This window comes from Mauremys mutica, chromosome 4, assembly GCF_020497125.1.
Source record: "Mauremys mutica isolate MM-2020 ecotype Southern chromosome 4, ASM2049712v1, whole genome shotgun sequence".
NCBI lineage: Eukaryota > Metazoa > Chordata > Testudines > Geoemydidae > Mauremys > Mauremys mutica.
This window is the reverse complement of record NC_059075.1, coordinates 109,103,486-109,119,541: the sequence shown is the minus strand read 5'-3', so window position 1 is coordinate 109,119,541 and position 16,056 is coordinate 109,103,486. Positions and strand designations below refer to the sequence as shown.

The window sequence follows — 16,056 nt, the reverse complement described above, 5'->3', positions numbered from 1 at the left end:
GGTAGAACACTATGGCATAGAAATCCTAAAGGTTATCCTCCTCCAGCCCCATGTGGAACATTGGTCCTGAGTAATGTCCCAGCATGCAATTGTGTTGGTGACATTACTTCAACCAGAGAACGCAGGTGGGGCCTGTCCCTGCTCTGTGGTGGGGTCATGCGAGCGCCATAGTTTGATTATATGGTGCAATTTTGTGAAGATCGTAATAGAGATGGGCCTGAATCAAAACCTGGGAGTTGGCAATCTGGCTCCAGATTCTAGGGCTCAGTCCCATCACTGGTTTGGAATATTATTTAATATCCAAAGGGTATAAAATATCATTAAAAAGAAAACCTTTGTAAGTCACATAGTAAAACAGGCACATATCTGGAAAACACCCCTCACCCCAATCCTCTCTGGGGTCAGAGGTGTCCCTCAGAACAAGAGCAGGCAATGCAGGTGGGGCTGGATATTGTGGTTGGAGGTATCTGCTATTGGAAGCCTTGGGCACAGTTTGCAGCAGCTGAGGGAGTTCTGTCCAAACCGTTTGCAGACTCACCTTTGATGTCCTAGTAAATTCTAAATTTTGTTATGTCATTGCAGTGAGGAACATGGTTTGTGCAGCACATACATAGGAATACATCTAACTCCTACCCTTGCCCTGTCAAGGGCAGGATGGCCAAGGACCCTAAGGACCTCCTGGCCCCCCTCACATGCCTGATCCCCTTCTCTTTGTCCCATACTCCCTTCCCTTCAGCCCCACCACCACCCTTATGCCCTAGGTCTCCATCACAATCCCTGCCCACTCCTCCTAGGCCCTCTCATACACCCTATTTTTCCTCCACTCCCTGATCCCTTCCTTTTTTCCCTCGTCCCCAGTCCTAAACCTTTTTCAGGAGCCTCCCATGCCTGGTGGGTATTATTTCTCTGATGCCTTTGCCAGCCATACTCTAACCTTTGTGTTGGGGATCTCTGGAAGTTCTTCTCTGCTGCTCCGACCAGTGCCAATGGACCCAAAATGCTCTCCCTTTTCCATGGTCTCTAGAAAACACCTATTGTGATCTCCCCACCTTGATTAACATCAGGGGAGCATCTTATTCAGGCACATGGTGTCCTCTACATTCTTTTTTAATTACTTTTCTCAGGATTCTGGGGAAAGGGGAGCTGACAGATTAGCCAGGCCTGCCCCCGTCTTGGCTGGCATCAGGAAGCCTATCACTTTGGTATCTAAGTGCTGGTAGAGAGTCAGAGCAAGAAGAGAACTTAAACTGAATTAAGTGCATTAGAAATCATCTAGCTGCTTGGCAGACAGTGGGCACTCAGGATTGCCCAGCCTTCTGAAACCATCTCCCTGAGTTCTGATCATGGCTCTCGAATGCTGGGGAATCCAGAATACTAACAGACTGGGGAGGAGTTCCATATGGTCACGTTCAATCTGGCTGGTCTTTCTGCATTAACACTTACATTTACTCTACCTTCTGCACCCTAGTTTCCTGGATTTGGTTTAGAAGCACTTAGCTGCTGTGGTGATGGGAGCTACAGGCAATTTTGATAGCAAACATACATAAAGCAATTTATGGGCAAATTCCACCATCCTTTTACGTTAAGCAGAACCTTAATCTGTGAGCAGTCCCATTAAAATCCATAGGAGTAAGGGACGACTCCATCTGAGTAAGGGAGGCAGAATTATGTTTATGACTGAGTATCCCTTGGAGAATATGAGGTGATTTTGTGAGGGGGATGGATGCCGGAAGAGTGTGGTTGACACCTAGATCACATACAAAATAACATGCTTATACCATGATGGGCTGCCAACATGGCGGTGGTGCACAGATCAGCTGCTTAGATACCATCTTGATTTTCTAGGGCCGGTTTTGTGGCTGGCCAGGTGAAACAATATCTTTCAAGATTTTTAATTCGATGATATAGTTGCAGAACATTATTTGCTTGTTTTAAACATCTGTAACGGAGATAAGAGAGTGGATGGAAATGGGGGGGCAATGAGGCAGATTGTGCTCTCAGTTACACCCCGGGGGCTCCGCTGGCATAAATGAGGGCATAGTTTGGCCTGGGTTCTGGGTTGTGTAAAGTCCTAGCTTTGTGTGTTTCCTGCTCCAGGAGATAATGCGCTAAGTGACTGCTTTGTGCACAGAGGTATGGAAACCTTCTTTTTTTTTTTTTATGTTTTTCCATCCCTCCCTCCTCTTTCCATTCTATGATCCAGACACCACTAACTGTGTGGAGTTGATGACTGGCAGACTTTCCAAATGTGGTAAGAACTTCCCTTCTGCCTTCTATCCCTCCCCTCACCCCTGCTGAATCACTCCCTCTCCTCCCACTCCCTTTGCACTTCTGCCCACCCCCTGACAACTCCCTATACCTCTCACTTAGCTTCTGTACATACGCACACCTACTCCTGTTCCTCCCCATCTATGCCCCTACACACACGGCCCATCACAGTTTCACCCTGCACTGCACAAGTGTGCGTTGTTCACTTGTGAGTTTCTCCCCTCACTCTAATCCATGCCCGCTGGCATTTTTGCTTTTTTGCCTTCGACTCAGACTTCACTTTGAAGTCGCCTTTCTTGTGGGTGAGGCTGTGCACCACAATCCCTGCTTTTGAGTTGCCTCCTCCTGGTGTCTCCTGCAACGGAGAGAGAATACTACTTTAATTCCTCTCCTCATCATTCCCTCCTCCACTCCCCCATGTGTGTTTGGAGTAATCCCCTCTTTCTCCTGGAAGTCCACTGCATAAGACAGATCCCACATTATGGGCCAGAGCCTCAGCTGGTGTAAATCAGCATAGCTCCAGTCTGACTCTGAGGATTGATATTGCCCCTCTGGGACCAACCATAGTTTAGGCTTTTTACTAGGGATGGATTAACTTGTTTCCCCCAAAACTCGCATTTGACCTTGCTCGAGGTTCCACACATTTCATTTAAATTTACACACACACACACACACACACACACACACACACACACATTCTTCCTTTTTTCCTGTGCATTTGCTCCTCCTGGTGAGAGCAGAAGTGGAAATGCCCAAATACACTGAGAGAGGTTTTTCTCTTGGTACTTCTGGCCTGAACAGAAACAGGAAGTCCTGAAATGACACAAGATGTCCAATCCAGGATGGCAGGCCTGAAACATTCGGATGCTTATCTGAACCTGAAGTCCAAACCTGTTCAGGATCGCCTCACTGAGTCAAATATAGCCAGGTAACTTCTTTAGCTTCAGTGAAGTTGCTCTGGGTGTTACAATGAAAGAAATATAGGATTTACAGAAGTGTAGTCGAGAGCAGAATTTGGTCTGTTAGCTTTTATCCACATGATCTCTTTCCATTAAATTACAGTTTCGCTGGAAGGAGTTTTTCTGTTTCTCTGAAGGGGGTTCATTTTGATTTATTATTTCAGTTCCTGGGTTATGTTGTTCCCAGTCTCCTCCTGGAGGCTCATTTATGTCCTAGGCAGATCTCCAGCCTCTCCATAAAAGCATCAAACAACAAATCCCTCCTCTCCCTCAAGCTGCAGTCAGTTGCCTGGAACCGGCAGTAACATCATACAAAAATACTGAAATTCAGATTCCACTGATTGCTTGAAAGTTAATTGAACTACACAGAAAACCAGTCGGTGCTCTGCACTCTCTAAATAGCGTGTCTATTGCTGTTCATCTTCTGCCCAGCCACGCCCACCAGCTGTCACAGTGTCAGCTTCCGTACTAGGGGAAGGGAGAATGGAGGAAAGGCCAGTGAAAGAAAGCATTGTGTAGGCAATGGAACAGAGGAAGTACATGGGCAAATCCACCTATGCAACAATAGGATTTGTGTGGCTTAATGGAGCCACTGTCTATGTGTCACACACACTTACACACAGAGTAGCAATAACACAGGTTGTGCCAAATTCTACCCTCCTATGTAAATCCAGTGTCATTCCAGAATTTGACGGACTAGAGGCAAACTCTTCGCTGTGGCTTTGAGGACAAGCAGCTTTCTGTGAGGCTGAAATGATGGTTCAAGAGCTAGCCTCTAGAGGTGTCATAACAAATAAGTAACAGCGTGCAGATCCAAGCACCATACTCCATCCTGAGAAATATCTCCCAGGGGTCACTTCTGGAACTGGGTCTGCCAGACCTGGGGGACTAAAAGCAAATTAGACTCTTTTTCCCCCAGCTCAGGAATCCGAAAGCTCTTGTGAGAATGAGAAACACTTCGCATCATCTCTAAACTATTAACTGGTGTGACTGGGACAAATTCATCCCTGATGTTACCCCTTTAACTGCTTCCTGGCCTCCTGATGTCAGTGACCATTGGGCTGAAAGGTGACTTTGTATATAGTGACTGGCACTAAAAAAGAAAGAGTTATCACTGTTCATAGTAGTGAATAACCAGAAGCTTGCCATGGGGGCTGCATAGCTATCTCTGTCCTAAATATTTATCCTAGAAAACAGCCATCAGCTCGCTGTGATATTTCATTGTAGGAAAAAGGAAATATTTTGACTTATAATACTGTCAATATCCTTATGAGCTAAAAGTTTCCTTTTATTTTGAACCATTGATTTATGGAAAAGGTGAATTTCTCAAATCAAAGAATAATACAGTTTCTGTTGTGAATTAATACTGGTGTAATAAAAAAATAAAATTACCGTGTAAAAGTTAAAACCTTCAAGTTGTAATCTGAAAAATAGCACCTAACTCAACAAATCTGTTCCTTGTGTGTATTCAGAGTCAAATCTGCTTGCTTCAGTGACAAAAATAAGCTTCATGCTTAAACTTATACTTCATACTTATACTTGTTAAGCCAGGCAGAGCCAATACAGCTACAAAAGGAACTGGATTCTGTTTCTTGTGGTGGATCGACAACAAAATTGTTTACCAAGTTCCAGCCTGTTACAACTGTCCATCCCATTGGAGAAAAAGGGGTTGCACGGATGATACTCAGGGTCTAATTTGGCCTGCAGAACCCATTTTGTTTTGTTTTTTCTCATGATCATGTACAACCTGGAAAGAGCCTGGGCTCAGGTGTGGAAGGTTATAGAAAACATATATCTTCATATTTGTAAACTGAACCGATTTGATCTGGAGCCACTGAAGCACAATGAACATAGAAATGCACCAGGTCGTTTCAGCATCAGAGTAGAACCTCACTTTAACTATAGGACCGTAAGTCAAGTTTTTATTCTGATGTTGCGTCAGTACTAAAGCTGACTGTAAAATAGGTTTTGGTCTCTGAAGGTGCCGCCTCCACTCCATTTCCAATTTTGTTGGAGTCACAAATGATCACCTTTCAGCAAGATGTTGTCTGCTGGCAGGAGGCTCAGATATGTCCCTCTGATTCTAAAACTTGATTTTCCATTCCTGCCTCGGTTTGGGTGAAGTGCTTGCCATTCACCGTGTGAACTTTCTGATCCCCATACTGGACCTCTTTGCTGCTGGTTATCTCACTCTAGGGAAGGCAGTCTTTGCTCATTTTCTCTCCATGTCTCATGACTCCATAGTGAAGCCCTAAGACTATATCATGAACAGTTCCACGGCCGTGGATTGTGAGGCAACGAAGAAAGGATCATTATTTATTATCTGTATTACAGAATCAGCTAAAGGCCCAAATCAGACCAGCACCCTGTTGTGCTAGGCACTGTGGAAAAATATAGCAAGAGATATACCTCCCCCAAAGCGCTCATAATCTAACTTCTTTGGCACCAGGCTGTTCAGGAGCTTTCATGTCGACTCTGATACATCTTGCATTGCGTACTTGTACTGTGAAACTGTGGGCTCTGTCACCAAGAGTTAAACATGAATCATCCTGGAGTCCTTCGTTTGTCAGTGACCTTTACGGAAATTCCATAACCTCAGTAGAAGCACAGCAGCGTCCAGCTACTGTTCACATCATTCCCCCATCCCAGGCTCACTTTTCCCTCTTGCTTATTTGTAGAGTTGGTCAGAGCTTCCTACTCAGAATAAGGAATCATGTGACCTCAAACTCAGCATCCAGGGTATCTATGCACAGTGAGGGATTGTACTGTGGGAAAGGCTCCTCTTTCTATCTCCTAGTGAGATGACTTGAGCTGTGTACAAGTGTCAGTGGTCAGAGAGCACCATCCTGAGGGGCTGTATCGTTTAAGCTTGGTGAGACTGTCATTAGGCTCCAACTGAAGAGGGCAACTTTGTGATAGCTAATGTGGAGCCCCTCACTGTTATCTGTAACCAGGAGTGCAGTGGCAGGGAGTATCCTGAGCTGCCTTACAATGACCCTGACCCTGTAGGCATTGGACAGAGTCGTTCTGTTCCTTATGGAAGCCCCCTGCCATTTGCTCTGCCCTCCGCCCCCCGAAGGGAAGGGACACAGGGGCACCAACTGTGTGCAGCACTCCCATAGTGGAAGGCATGGCTCACCATGTTCATGCTGTGAGCAGTACAGAAGGGAACATTCCGGTTTTTGATTAAATCTGACGTTTCTCGGTATCCTGCTGGCTCTCAGCCATTACCTATATAATTGATGCAGTCGGATTGATATTGATGCAACTTGTGACCCCAGCCATGGGGGAGTGGATCTGGGGGAGAAGTCCGCCCTAAAAGATCATAATCCAATCAGGATTTAACTATCACAAGAAACACTACAGGCTAGAGTTTCCAAAGAGCTCAGGACCAGATTTCCAAGCGCTCAACATCCACAGCTGGGGCCAGATTTTCCAAAGAGCTGATCATCCAGCAGGTCCTATTGTGACACATGGGGCCAGCCTTCAAGTCTTCAACACCAGGTGTCTTCCTCTCTCAGTACAGCAATATGTCTACCTGCAGAAAACTCAGAAATGTCTCTCTTGATTAGGAATATTGCCATACAATCTCCACTTCATTTATGTCAGTCGGTGCCTCTGAAAGTCCCATGTGAAAGTTGCAGTGCTGTGCTGCACTAAACAGGAGTGGATTTCCTTTTAAATGAAACACAGTGTTGTTGAGATTATGTCGCAGGAAACAGGAGGTGAGAGGCAAGAGGCAAGGAATGAAATTTTCACCAGTGCCACCTTGGGGACAGTTCAGGGAACTTAGAACTTGTGAGTTCACAGTTGGCTATCTGATAGGAAGGGGCAAATCCTGTTCTTGGGTGCCAATATCGTTCTGGCACTGGGAGCATCATATATGGACAGAAGATGGGGATTGGGAAGCAAAGGCCTTTAAGACAATGGACAGTGGCAATGCCCGTGATGCTGGCCATGGCCATAGCTTTAAGAAAGGAAGGAAACCTTTCATTGAAAGAACTCCCTGTGATGAATTTCCTGTGTTTGATGGCCATATCATTTGCAAAGAGGGCATCTTTCAACACCAAAAGCTTAGGCCCCTGCCCCCCACCCTCTCCTGGCATGCTCTCTGCATTGCCAGCAGCTGTTCAAATGCACACACAACTTCTTTCACTGGTTCACTGTAATGTTGTGTGGCAGTAGTGACTTGGCTGGTGCTAGCTCTTGGCAGTGATTTTTGTTTGCAATGACTGATGCATGTCTCTGGAGTACAAAATGTTCCTGAAATGTAGCAGAAAAGCAAGATGCATGAGAGCCCAGAGAGGGAAAATGTGTGCAAGAAAAGGGCAGAAATTGCCACCCAAATACATATGGCCAGTTGCAAATTGTAAACTTCCCTCTTGCACTGCAGACTGTATGCTTTAGGGGACTGGGCAGGAGAATGGGCTGTGGAGCATTCTAGTTTACTGGTTCAAATCCTGCCCAGGTTGGTGGTGGCTGAAAGTCACCATCATCAGATGGTGGTTTGGAGACCTACGCAAATAGTGTGTGATGGTCTCAGTGAAGTCCTTAGCAAATAGGTGTCCAGTCTGCAAATGCTGCCTTCAACTGGCCCCAGTGTCAGCAGAGGCCAAGGACTGAATGAGCCATGGAAACCTCTAAAAGGGGTCCTTCCAGGCCAGATATATTGTTGGAAAAGTTGGAGTGCTTATGTGCAAAAGTAGACAGTCTCCTGGATTGTCAATCCAGCTCCATTTGCTGGTGGATCTGCCTAGCACATGGAGACCAAATAGGCTAGTTCCTTTCAAGGGCACTAAATACAGAAAGTTGCCCAAATAGATGATTTGTCAGGGCAGTAATAAAAGGGGAATGGCTTTGACGGCCACTGACACCATCTAAAAATCTAGCAAATTGTCAGCCGCGTGCCTTCTGTGATGCTGTATTTGCTACATATTCAAAAGTGGCAACCTTAAGATTTTTGCCTCTTCCTCATTCACTTGTTGATCCAAATGGAATAGAAAAAGACCAGGGGAAAAATGTGGATAATTTCCACTTATTCTTATACGTTGGCTTCTAGCAAGGCAGAAAAGATAAAGGCAGGGCCCTTTGTCATCTTCCTCTAACATAGCGGGAAGCCTCAGACATCCATACAACTGAGAGAAAACGCTTGTCCCCTGATGTCTTGCTTTATTAGATTGTGAGCTCTTTGGGGCAGAGACTGTCTCTTTGTTATGTATCTCCACAGTGCCTAGCACAATGGGGCTTTAATCCCTGACTGTGGCCCCTAGGTGCTAACCTAATAATAATAATAATATTTGTGAGAGGAGGAACAAGCCGCTTTTAACTCTCCCGCCCACATGATGCCAGGAATTTAGACTTCTCAGTGGATATCCTCTTGGAGCAGGTCCTATAGTTTTGGTTGATATGGTTTGAAAAGGCAGGGAGTCTGCCAGCACCAAACAAGCAAACAAAAAGTAACCCTCCTCTGAACAAAGAGCGTTTGAGCTTAGCAGAACAGAAGAGTTTATTTTAAGGAGCAATGGGTTACCACCCGTCAGAGAGGGCCTCAATGCTTTTTGTTCAGGGAGTAGGATTTTTGCCACATGGATCACTGAAACCATAGCTGCTGCTGAGGTACTGAAAGGAAACACTAGCAGCAGAGGCACACAGGAAGCAGTCTGAAAGGACATGGATCAGAGAGACAACCTACAGCAAGGGAAGCCAGGAAGAACACAGGTCAGGTTAACAATGGGGCTCACCATCTTCCCAATGGAACAGAAGACCCACCTCTTCCCATTAGTTTTCCCGGAACAACCAAACTAGCGCTGTGGGGAACCAACATCCTCTCAAGCTTTACTTGAGGGAGGCACACAGGACAGTCTTACTGACGGAATATTTGCTTTATGTGGTGTTGTTTGTGCTTACTCACCACAAGGATGAGTGTATTAAAAACACATACATTTGAAAGAGATGGCTTCAAAGGACCAGTTTCCATTGAATTCAATGGGAATTTGCCATTTGCTTCACTCAGTGCAGGACTGAATCCTCATCTCTCTTATGGTTTTATGAAGCACAAGCTTGTAGCAGCCGTAGCAGCTTCCAAACCTTTCCTGGTGCTGCTCCAAATACTTCCAACCTCCTTTTCATTTCTGATAGTTCCAGCAGGGGGAGGTGAGGTTCTTTATGAGGTCAAAGCCGACACATTGTTCCTGGTGTAACCACCCACTCTTCTTCCGTGAAGCATGTCGGCTTTGCCCAGGGTGCTTGTGGCCCCGTTGGTGCCAAGTCCATGTCAAGCAGATTTCTTAGCAGTGGCAAATGAAATATGGGCTCTTGAGAGGGAGTCCATGCAGCCCGTCTGGACAAGGTCTCTTCACCTCCTTGGTCTGGTGTCTGTCTGCAGTTTCTTCCTCTTAGTGCTGGCTGCACCCAGTCCATTCACAGTTGCAGCTTCTCTTGCAACGTTAGGCAGAGTCTATGCTGCACATGAATTACCCTCTGCATAAAGATATTTCTCTTTCACTCCCTCAATGCCCAGCCCCTCCATAGCGTCAGTACTTGTTTTCAAGCCTTCTCCCCTCTCCAACAGTTCTGCAACATCCACCCCTACCAACCGGCTCAGAAATGCACATGCCCCAATCATATCGTTGCTCAGTCTCCTCTTTCTAATGAATATAAACCTAATCTCCACATTGCAATGCTGCCCTTCCTCCGGTGTTTGTACTGCATCCACCAGAGTTTGTACTCAAAGTTAAAGAAGATCCCAGTCATGGGAAATTCTCTCTCATTCAGAAATATTATACTAACCCTTCGAGACCCTGAGCTGGATTGGCAGATGTGATATATCCCACTGCTTGTACCACGTACTAATAGCAGGAGACTTCTACTAGTGATGGTCCAGTAACTGCTGCAGGTTCAGGCCCTATTTTCCTGGCAGTATAAACCCACCAGGTCTGGCAGTTAACCAGCGCTCACCATCTTGGTGGTCTCAACATGCCTGACCCTTCTTTATTTATCATCCCAGAGAGCAAGTATCAGTGTGGGTGCCCTTTACCCAATCCAGGACCGTTATCTAAATTAGTCCCTGGGTGTTCTACCAGGCAAGAATATGGATGCCATAGATGCTGTGGTTGCCCATATTGCCTGGCCCTGGGATCAGTTCTTGGTTGCCAACAGGACAAGAGGGGATGGAGACAAACTATTTAATTGCAAGCTCAGCTACTGTAAAAGGCAAAGGAAAGAAAGGGTTAGTAAAATGGCCTATTTTTTTTTCAGTAGCTCTCTCTGAATATCCCTAAGGATTTCTCACTTCCCATTAAAATTTTAGCTGAGAATGCTGATTATAAGAAATTCAGTAGTGATATCGGCAAAGGGGAGGTAGGCTATTAAATACTGTTGGCCCATTAAATCTCCAGACATTTGAGAACCAGAAGGGCATAGAGGTGGGGGAGGAGTTGCATATTTTAATATGAGGATTAAAAATCCTGTATCAGGACTCACCAAATGCAGAGCATTTACATATAAAATGCACTAACGTTTTATTGGTCCATTCTTGCAAATTAGACTTTTGTCTTCTGTACCTGTCTATGCAAAGAACTTAAACCTTCCCAAGCCCAACAGAACTCTGCTTATTCTGCCCTCCCCCTCCCCTCTAAGCCTGTTGAATAAACTGCTCAGCTGAATAACTGGAAATACCCCACCTCTCCTTCCCTCCCCACCCAGCATTTTTTTAGTGCGCTCTTCCATTCTTTCTGTCTGCTGACTCCATTTGTGTATGAAGATGAGAGTCCAAAGTCACATAAGAACTTGCCCTGGCCACAGTCCTGCATTCAAGGCTGAGTGTTACTTGCATTCCCTGACTGCCCCCGTCCCCTGCCCCCACTTGTTTTTCCCATTGGAAGGGAGTAACCAGCTAGAAGTAGAGAAGAGTCTAAGCCGAGCATGTGCCCACAAGCCATCTGGCTAGGACAACTTCATTGAGCCTTAGAGAGGGGCCTCAGTAAAAATCCTATAGCCAAAACCTCCATCCCCCTGGACTCTGGGGAGATTTCAGAATCCAAACCGGAATGTGTGTGTGACATTCATGGCTTGTCCTATCTCAGCCACAAAATTGGGATCCAGGTTTCAAATTTCCCCCAGATCTGAAGGTGTTTGGTGTTGGAATCCGAGGTTTTGGTGTGGGCCATTTCTAAGGCTCATTCAGGTAGCTAGGTCACACCCAGGGGCGGCTCCAGGCACCAGCGCACAAAGCACATGCCTGGGGCGGCAAGCCACGGGGAGCGGCCTGCCAGTCCCTGCGAGGGCGGCAGTCAGGCTGCTTTTGGCGGCGCGCCTGCAGGAGGTCCGTCGGTCCCACGGCTTCAGTGGCAATTCAGCGGCAGGTACGCCGAAGCTGCGGGACCAGCGGACCTCTCGCAGGCGCACCGCCAAGAGCCGCCTGCCTGCCGTGCTTGGGGCGGCAAAATACATAGAGCTGCCCCGGTCACACCTGTCCAGCAGCTAATAGTGGCTTGGACTTGACAGCTGTGTTCAATGCACAGAACCAGCACCTGCACTCAGTTAAACACTATAGTACTTACCAGACAAAACCAGGCCTATCGTTATGCAGGTAAATGAGGGCTCCTTACATAATATTTGTGCCTTGTAAAGTGAGGTAATCCCAAAATTAGAGTGACAATGTGGGTGAGGTAATATCTTTTATTGGACCAACTTCTGTTGGTGAGAGAGAAGCTCTATCTACACAGGGGGGTTAGGTCTGTATAACTACATCGCTCAAGGGGTGTAGACAAGACCTTAGTGTTGTTCCATTGTACAACGTGGATATGGGACAATGACACTTCATACACTGGAGCAACATATGGCAATGATAATAAAACATATCTAGGGTGTTATAAAAAGGGAAAATGGCCGACAAAGAGATTTTGGAAGTGAATGAAAGGCTGTGTTCTGACAGATGCGCAGCACCCAATCTGCGCCAGAGCTTGCCCCACTCTCGTGGCTAAATTCATCAAAGTTTCCTAATGCTGTTTTCTATTAGCATATGACCCTGCAATTCCTTTGGCTCCCAACTCCATAATAGTGAAGCTCATTGAGTGTTTTCAAGACGGTGGAGTGCAGATACTAGTTCTTGCTTTGTGGTCCCACCAGGTTAAATCCCAGCCAGAAACCACATGTGCACAGGAGCCTGGGCCTGCAATCTGCTGAGCATTCTCAACTCCCGCTGTTGTCAACAAGGATTGAAGGTGCTCAGAACCTTGCAGAATCACAGCCTCACACATACTAGCTGAGGTTTGCTCCCTTGTATTCCAGCCCTATTCACTTCTCAAATGCTCGTATTCCCCTGGAATGCACAGTTTTTCCAGGCCAAGTGGCTGGCTGAAGGTGGATGAGTGGGTGTTCAGGGAGAGACCAGTCAGCATAACTAAAGGAAGGAAGAAAAGCATAATGTCTAACACAGAACTTGCTAAGGCTGCAAGGCAAAGTTGATTATGCATTAATGCCCCACCTTTATCAATACAGTTACACAGGAACTGCATCCCCTGAGGGTTACAGTCCGCTCATAGGCTTGCCAACTAATTCCAAACAAATCATATAGCTGTTTCCACAACATGGTGCTGCGTGCCAGGCTCACGTAGCCATGGAGTTCCCCTGCTAGGTAGGATCTCTGCTCCCAACCACATGGTATGCAAGTAGGACACCTCCTTGGCATGTTTTGCTCCCAGCCTCTTCACTGCCAGAGGTGTCCCATCCTAACACTCTTCCTCTTGCTGCTTATCATCTTCATCCTCCACAGACCCCCATGCACGTGGCTCTGGATCTCTCATCACGTTCTTCTTGTTAAAAACCCCATTGTTCATTTGTTTGTTTGTTCTCTCTCTCTCTTTCTCTCTCTCTCTCTTTCTCTTTCTCTCTGTGGTTTTTTTTTTTTTTTTGTCTCTTCTGTTTTGTGTACCCAGGCAGCCCATTGAGTAACTTCTTTGACGTAATTAAACAACTTTTTTCAGACGAGAAGAACGGGCAGGTGAGCCATCCCCCCGGCACGCCAACCAAGCATAGCGCAAACAGCAAGCGGAGCGATTCCGATGCTAATGACTATGGGTCTAGAGGAGACAATAAGTACCCCGCTGGCAAAGACAAGTCAAAGATGGTCTCATCAGTCGGCCTACAAGACCAACCTTAAATAAATACATTTAAAAAAAATTAACTTAAAAAACAAAAAGCAAGAAAGAATCAAAGAATATTCCTTAGCAAGCTAGCCTCTAAACTAGAAGGATGTATATACCTTTCCACAACAGTACAAAACTGTCTATAGACAAATTTTGTAAGAAGGAATGACTGTATATATATACATATATATATTTATATATGATATATAATATATATCTCAGAAACAAACACACACAAAAAGAAAGAAAGAAAAAGAAAGAAAGACAAGGTAGCACAGATGACAAAACCCAGTTCACCAGATCTTGGGTTGTGGCTTTTTTGGTTTTGTTTTTTTTGTTTTGACATCTCCCTGTATTTTGATTATTTTTATTTTTTCCCCTCCTGATGTTTTGTTGGGTTTTTTAAATTATTATTTTTGTTTCTTGTTCTGTTCTTGCTTTCTCTGTTTCTGATGACACCACTTGTTTCCGCTCTGCTACCAGGAATTATCCCGAAAAGTTAACATGTCAGCCACGGCTTCACCTTCTGTGCTCTGCGGACACTTGTTGACGGAAGGAAACCGATGTAGACTGTCCAAGGACCAGTCCTGTTTGAGGTTCCCAGCCTCCCCCTCTGCCCCCAGGAAATGGGTTTCTCCCCCACCTCCCCAACACACACTTTTTCTCTTTTTCTTTTTGGTGCTCCACGAGGGAGATCTGCTCAGTAATGGGATTGCACAACCTGGGCTGGAAGCAGGTTGCAATTGTTGGAGCGACACCATTGTCCTTGACAACATTCGTCTGTGCAGGTGAACTCAGACTGGCAGGGGGAGGGAGGCAAGAAACCAGGGGAAATGTAACCATGAAACCAGGGAGCACTCTCAGCCAAAACCACCAAGGAGTGAGTAAAAGCAAAGCATCGAACCAAGACAATATCGGGGAGTTTCACTGTGGGATTTTCTCCAACTCCTTTTTCCTCCCTGTCCCCACCCTTTCCTTTTTTCTTTTTTAAATTGTGTTTGTTTTTGATACTCTTATCATTTTGCTTTTCGACCTGCTGGAGGGGGAGGGAATCCTCCCGGGGGGGTTGGGGGAATGAACAAACACAAAAACAAACAAACATTCAAACTTAGGGAAAAGGCAACATACGGCAGCAAAAGAGGCGGGAAAGGATTCTGCCTAGCTGAGAACAGTCTCTCTTGTCACCAACTGCCGTTGCCGCTGCTGCTGCTGCTCCTTCTTCATCTTCCTCTTCACTCTTCAACTCCTGCCTACCACACTGCCGTGTTGGGACCTTCTTCCACCATCTGGATCCTCCAACACACCCTGCATTTGGATGCAATTGTCGTGTCGCTCGTGCTGCATCAATATCAGTATTATTATTTATTTACTGGTTTTGATTTATTTATTTATTTGATTTATTGGGTTTTTCAACAAACAGACGAAGAAGAAAAGAGGATAATTTGGGTTTTTTTTCCATGTGTGTGCATGTGCATACCACTGGCACTTCATTCATCTGAGTGAGACGAGGAGTCAGTGCTATGGGCAAGTGAATCACGAAGCTACTGTAAACTTTAAAAATTACTGCAAGATATTTTTATAAACCTTTTTTTTTTGAAAGGGGGCTGGTGGGTGGGAGTGGGTGGGTGAGGACTGTTTTTTGTGTTTAAGTTATTAGGTCTTGGTTATTTATATATACATATATATATTTAAAAAATTAAGCTGTTAGATATATCTTCTGTTTTGTTTAATTACTGTGTAGAGGCGACACTGATTCCTATTTATTTTGGGGAGAGGGGGAAAAAAGGTAGAAAAAACTTTAAATGTTCCTCTTGCAAACGACATTTTTTTTTTTTGGTCTTTTCCCCCTGAGAGCTACATGACCAAGTGTAATTTATTCTGGCCCAAGTTCAAAGGTTAAAACAAACAAACACGGTTGTAAACGTCAAAGACAAAAAAAAAACCACAATGAGAAACACTTCTTTACTGAGGTTTTAAGAACGTAGGGTTAGCATTAGAGTGCACTTCTCTTATGACCTTCAATTGCTGTTTGTTGGGTTCCTCTGGGTGTATGTTGTACTACAAGAATTTTTTTTTAAATGATAACATTGGAGAGTTTCTCGCTTTTTGTTGTTGTTGTTTACTTTGTTTCCCCCCCCCCTTTGACCGGTTTCACTTGTACATAGGTTTGAAGATTAAAAAAAAAATAAGTAAGGCACAATTGGGATGGTAACCTTTAACCCTTGACCTTTCCTTGTCCCCCAAATGAAAGAGATTTATTTTATTTACTTTTGGGTTGTTTTTAATTTATTATTTTTTCCTATTCTTAAAATTGTATTGCTGTGTGCATGTCAGATGCCATGGGGGTGATGGCTGGGGATGGGGGGAGGCCAGGGTGCAGGAGGGCGGGCAGTTTTAATTGCATGACATTGCTGTAAATTAGTCTCTTTTGCTTTCGTTGTCTTTCCTGCCTCTGCCCTCTCTCTCTGCCTCTCCTCCAGGATCTCCTGCAACCACCTCCATCCTCTTTTCCCTCTTTTCTCTCTGTGTATAGATTTTTGATGCTTCTGTTACATTGTACCTCTACAAAAGGCTGGGATTTCGATACAAAAGAATAATAATAATAATTTACAAAAAAAAAAAACCTATATCAGCAAAATCCATGCAGTACAAGCAGGAAGGGGATTACTTACACAAGATAT

General features: G+C 45.1%; 1 protein-coding gene across 8 annotated transcripts in view; it reads left to right on the top strand.

Annotated features, from left to right (window-relative positions):
* The window catches only part of BRSK2 (BR serine/threonine kinase 2), a 463,971-nt gene extending 449,001 nt beyond the window's left edge, over positions 1-14,970 (top strand). For 3 of the 8 annotated variants that reach the window (XM_045017041.1, XM_045017043.1, XM_045017048.1), the window contains 2 exons: positions 13,166-13,230; positions 13,859-14,970. In XM_045017041.1, coding sequence (XP_044872976.1) covers positions 13,166-13,230; positions 13,859-14,167 — 374 coding nt within the window. In that variant the 3' untranslated portion in view covers positions 14,168-14,970. Of the gene's footprint in view, positions 1-2,203; positions 2,252-13,165 lie in introns of all 8 variants that reach the window. The other 5 variants (XM_045017045.1, XM_045017044.1, XM_045017040.1 and 2 more) reach the window with 3 other exon arrangements.
* Positions 14,971-16,056: the final 1,086 nt, after the last annotated feature.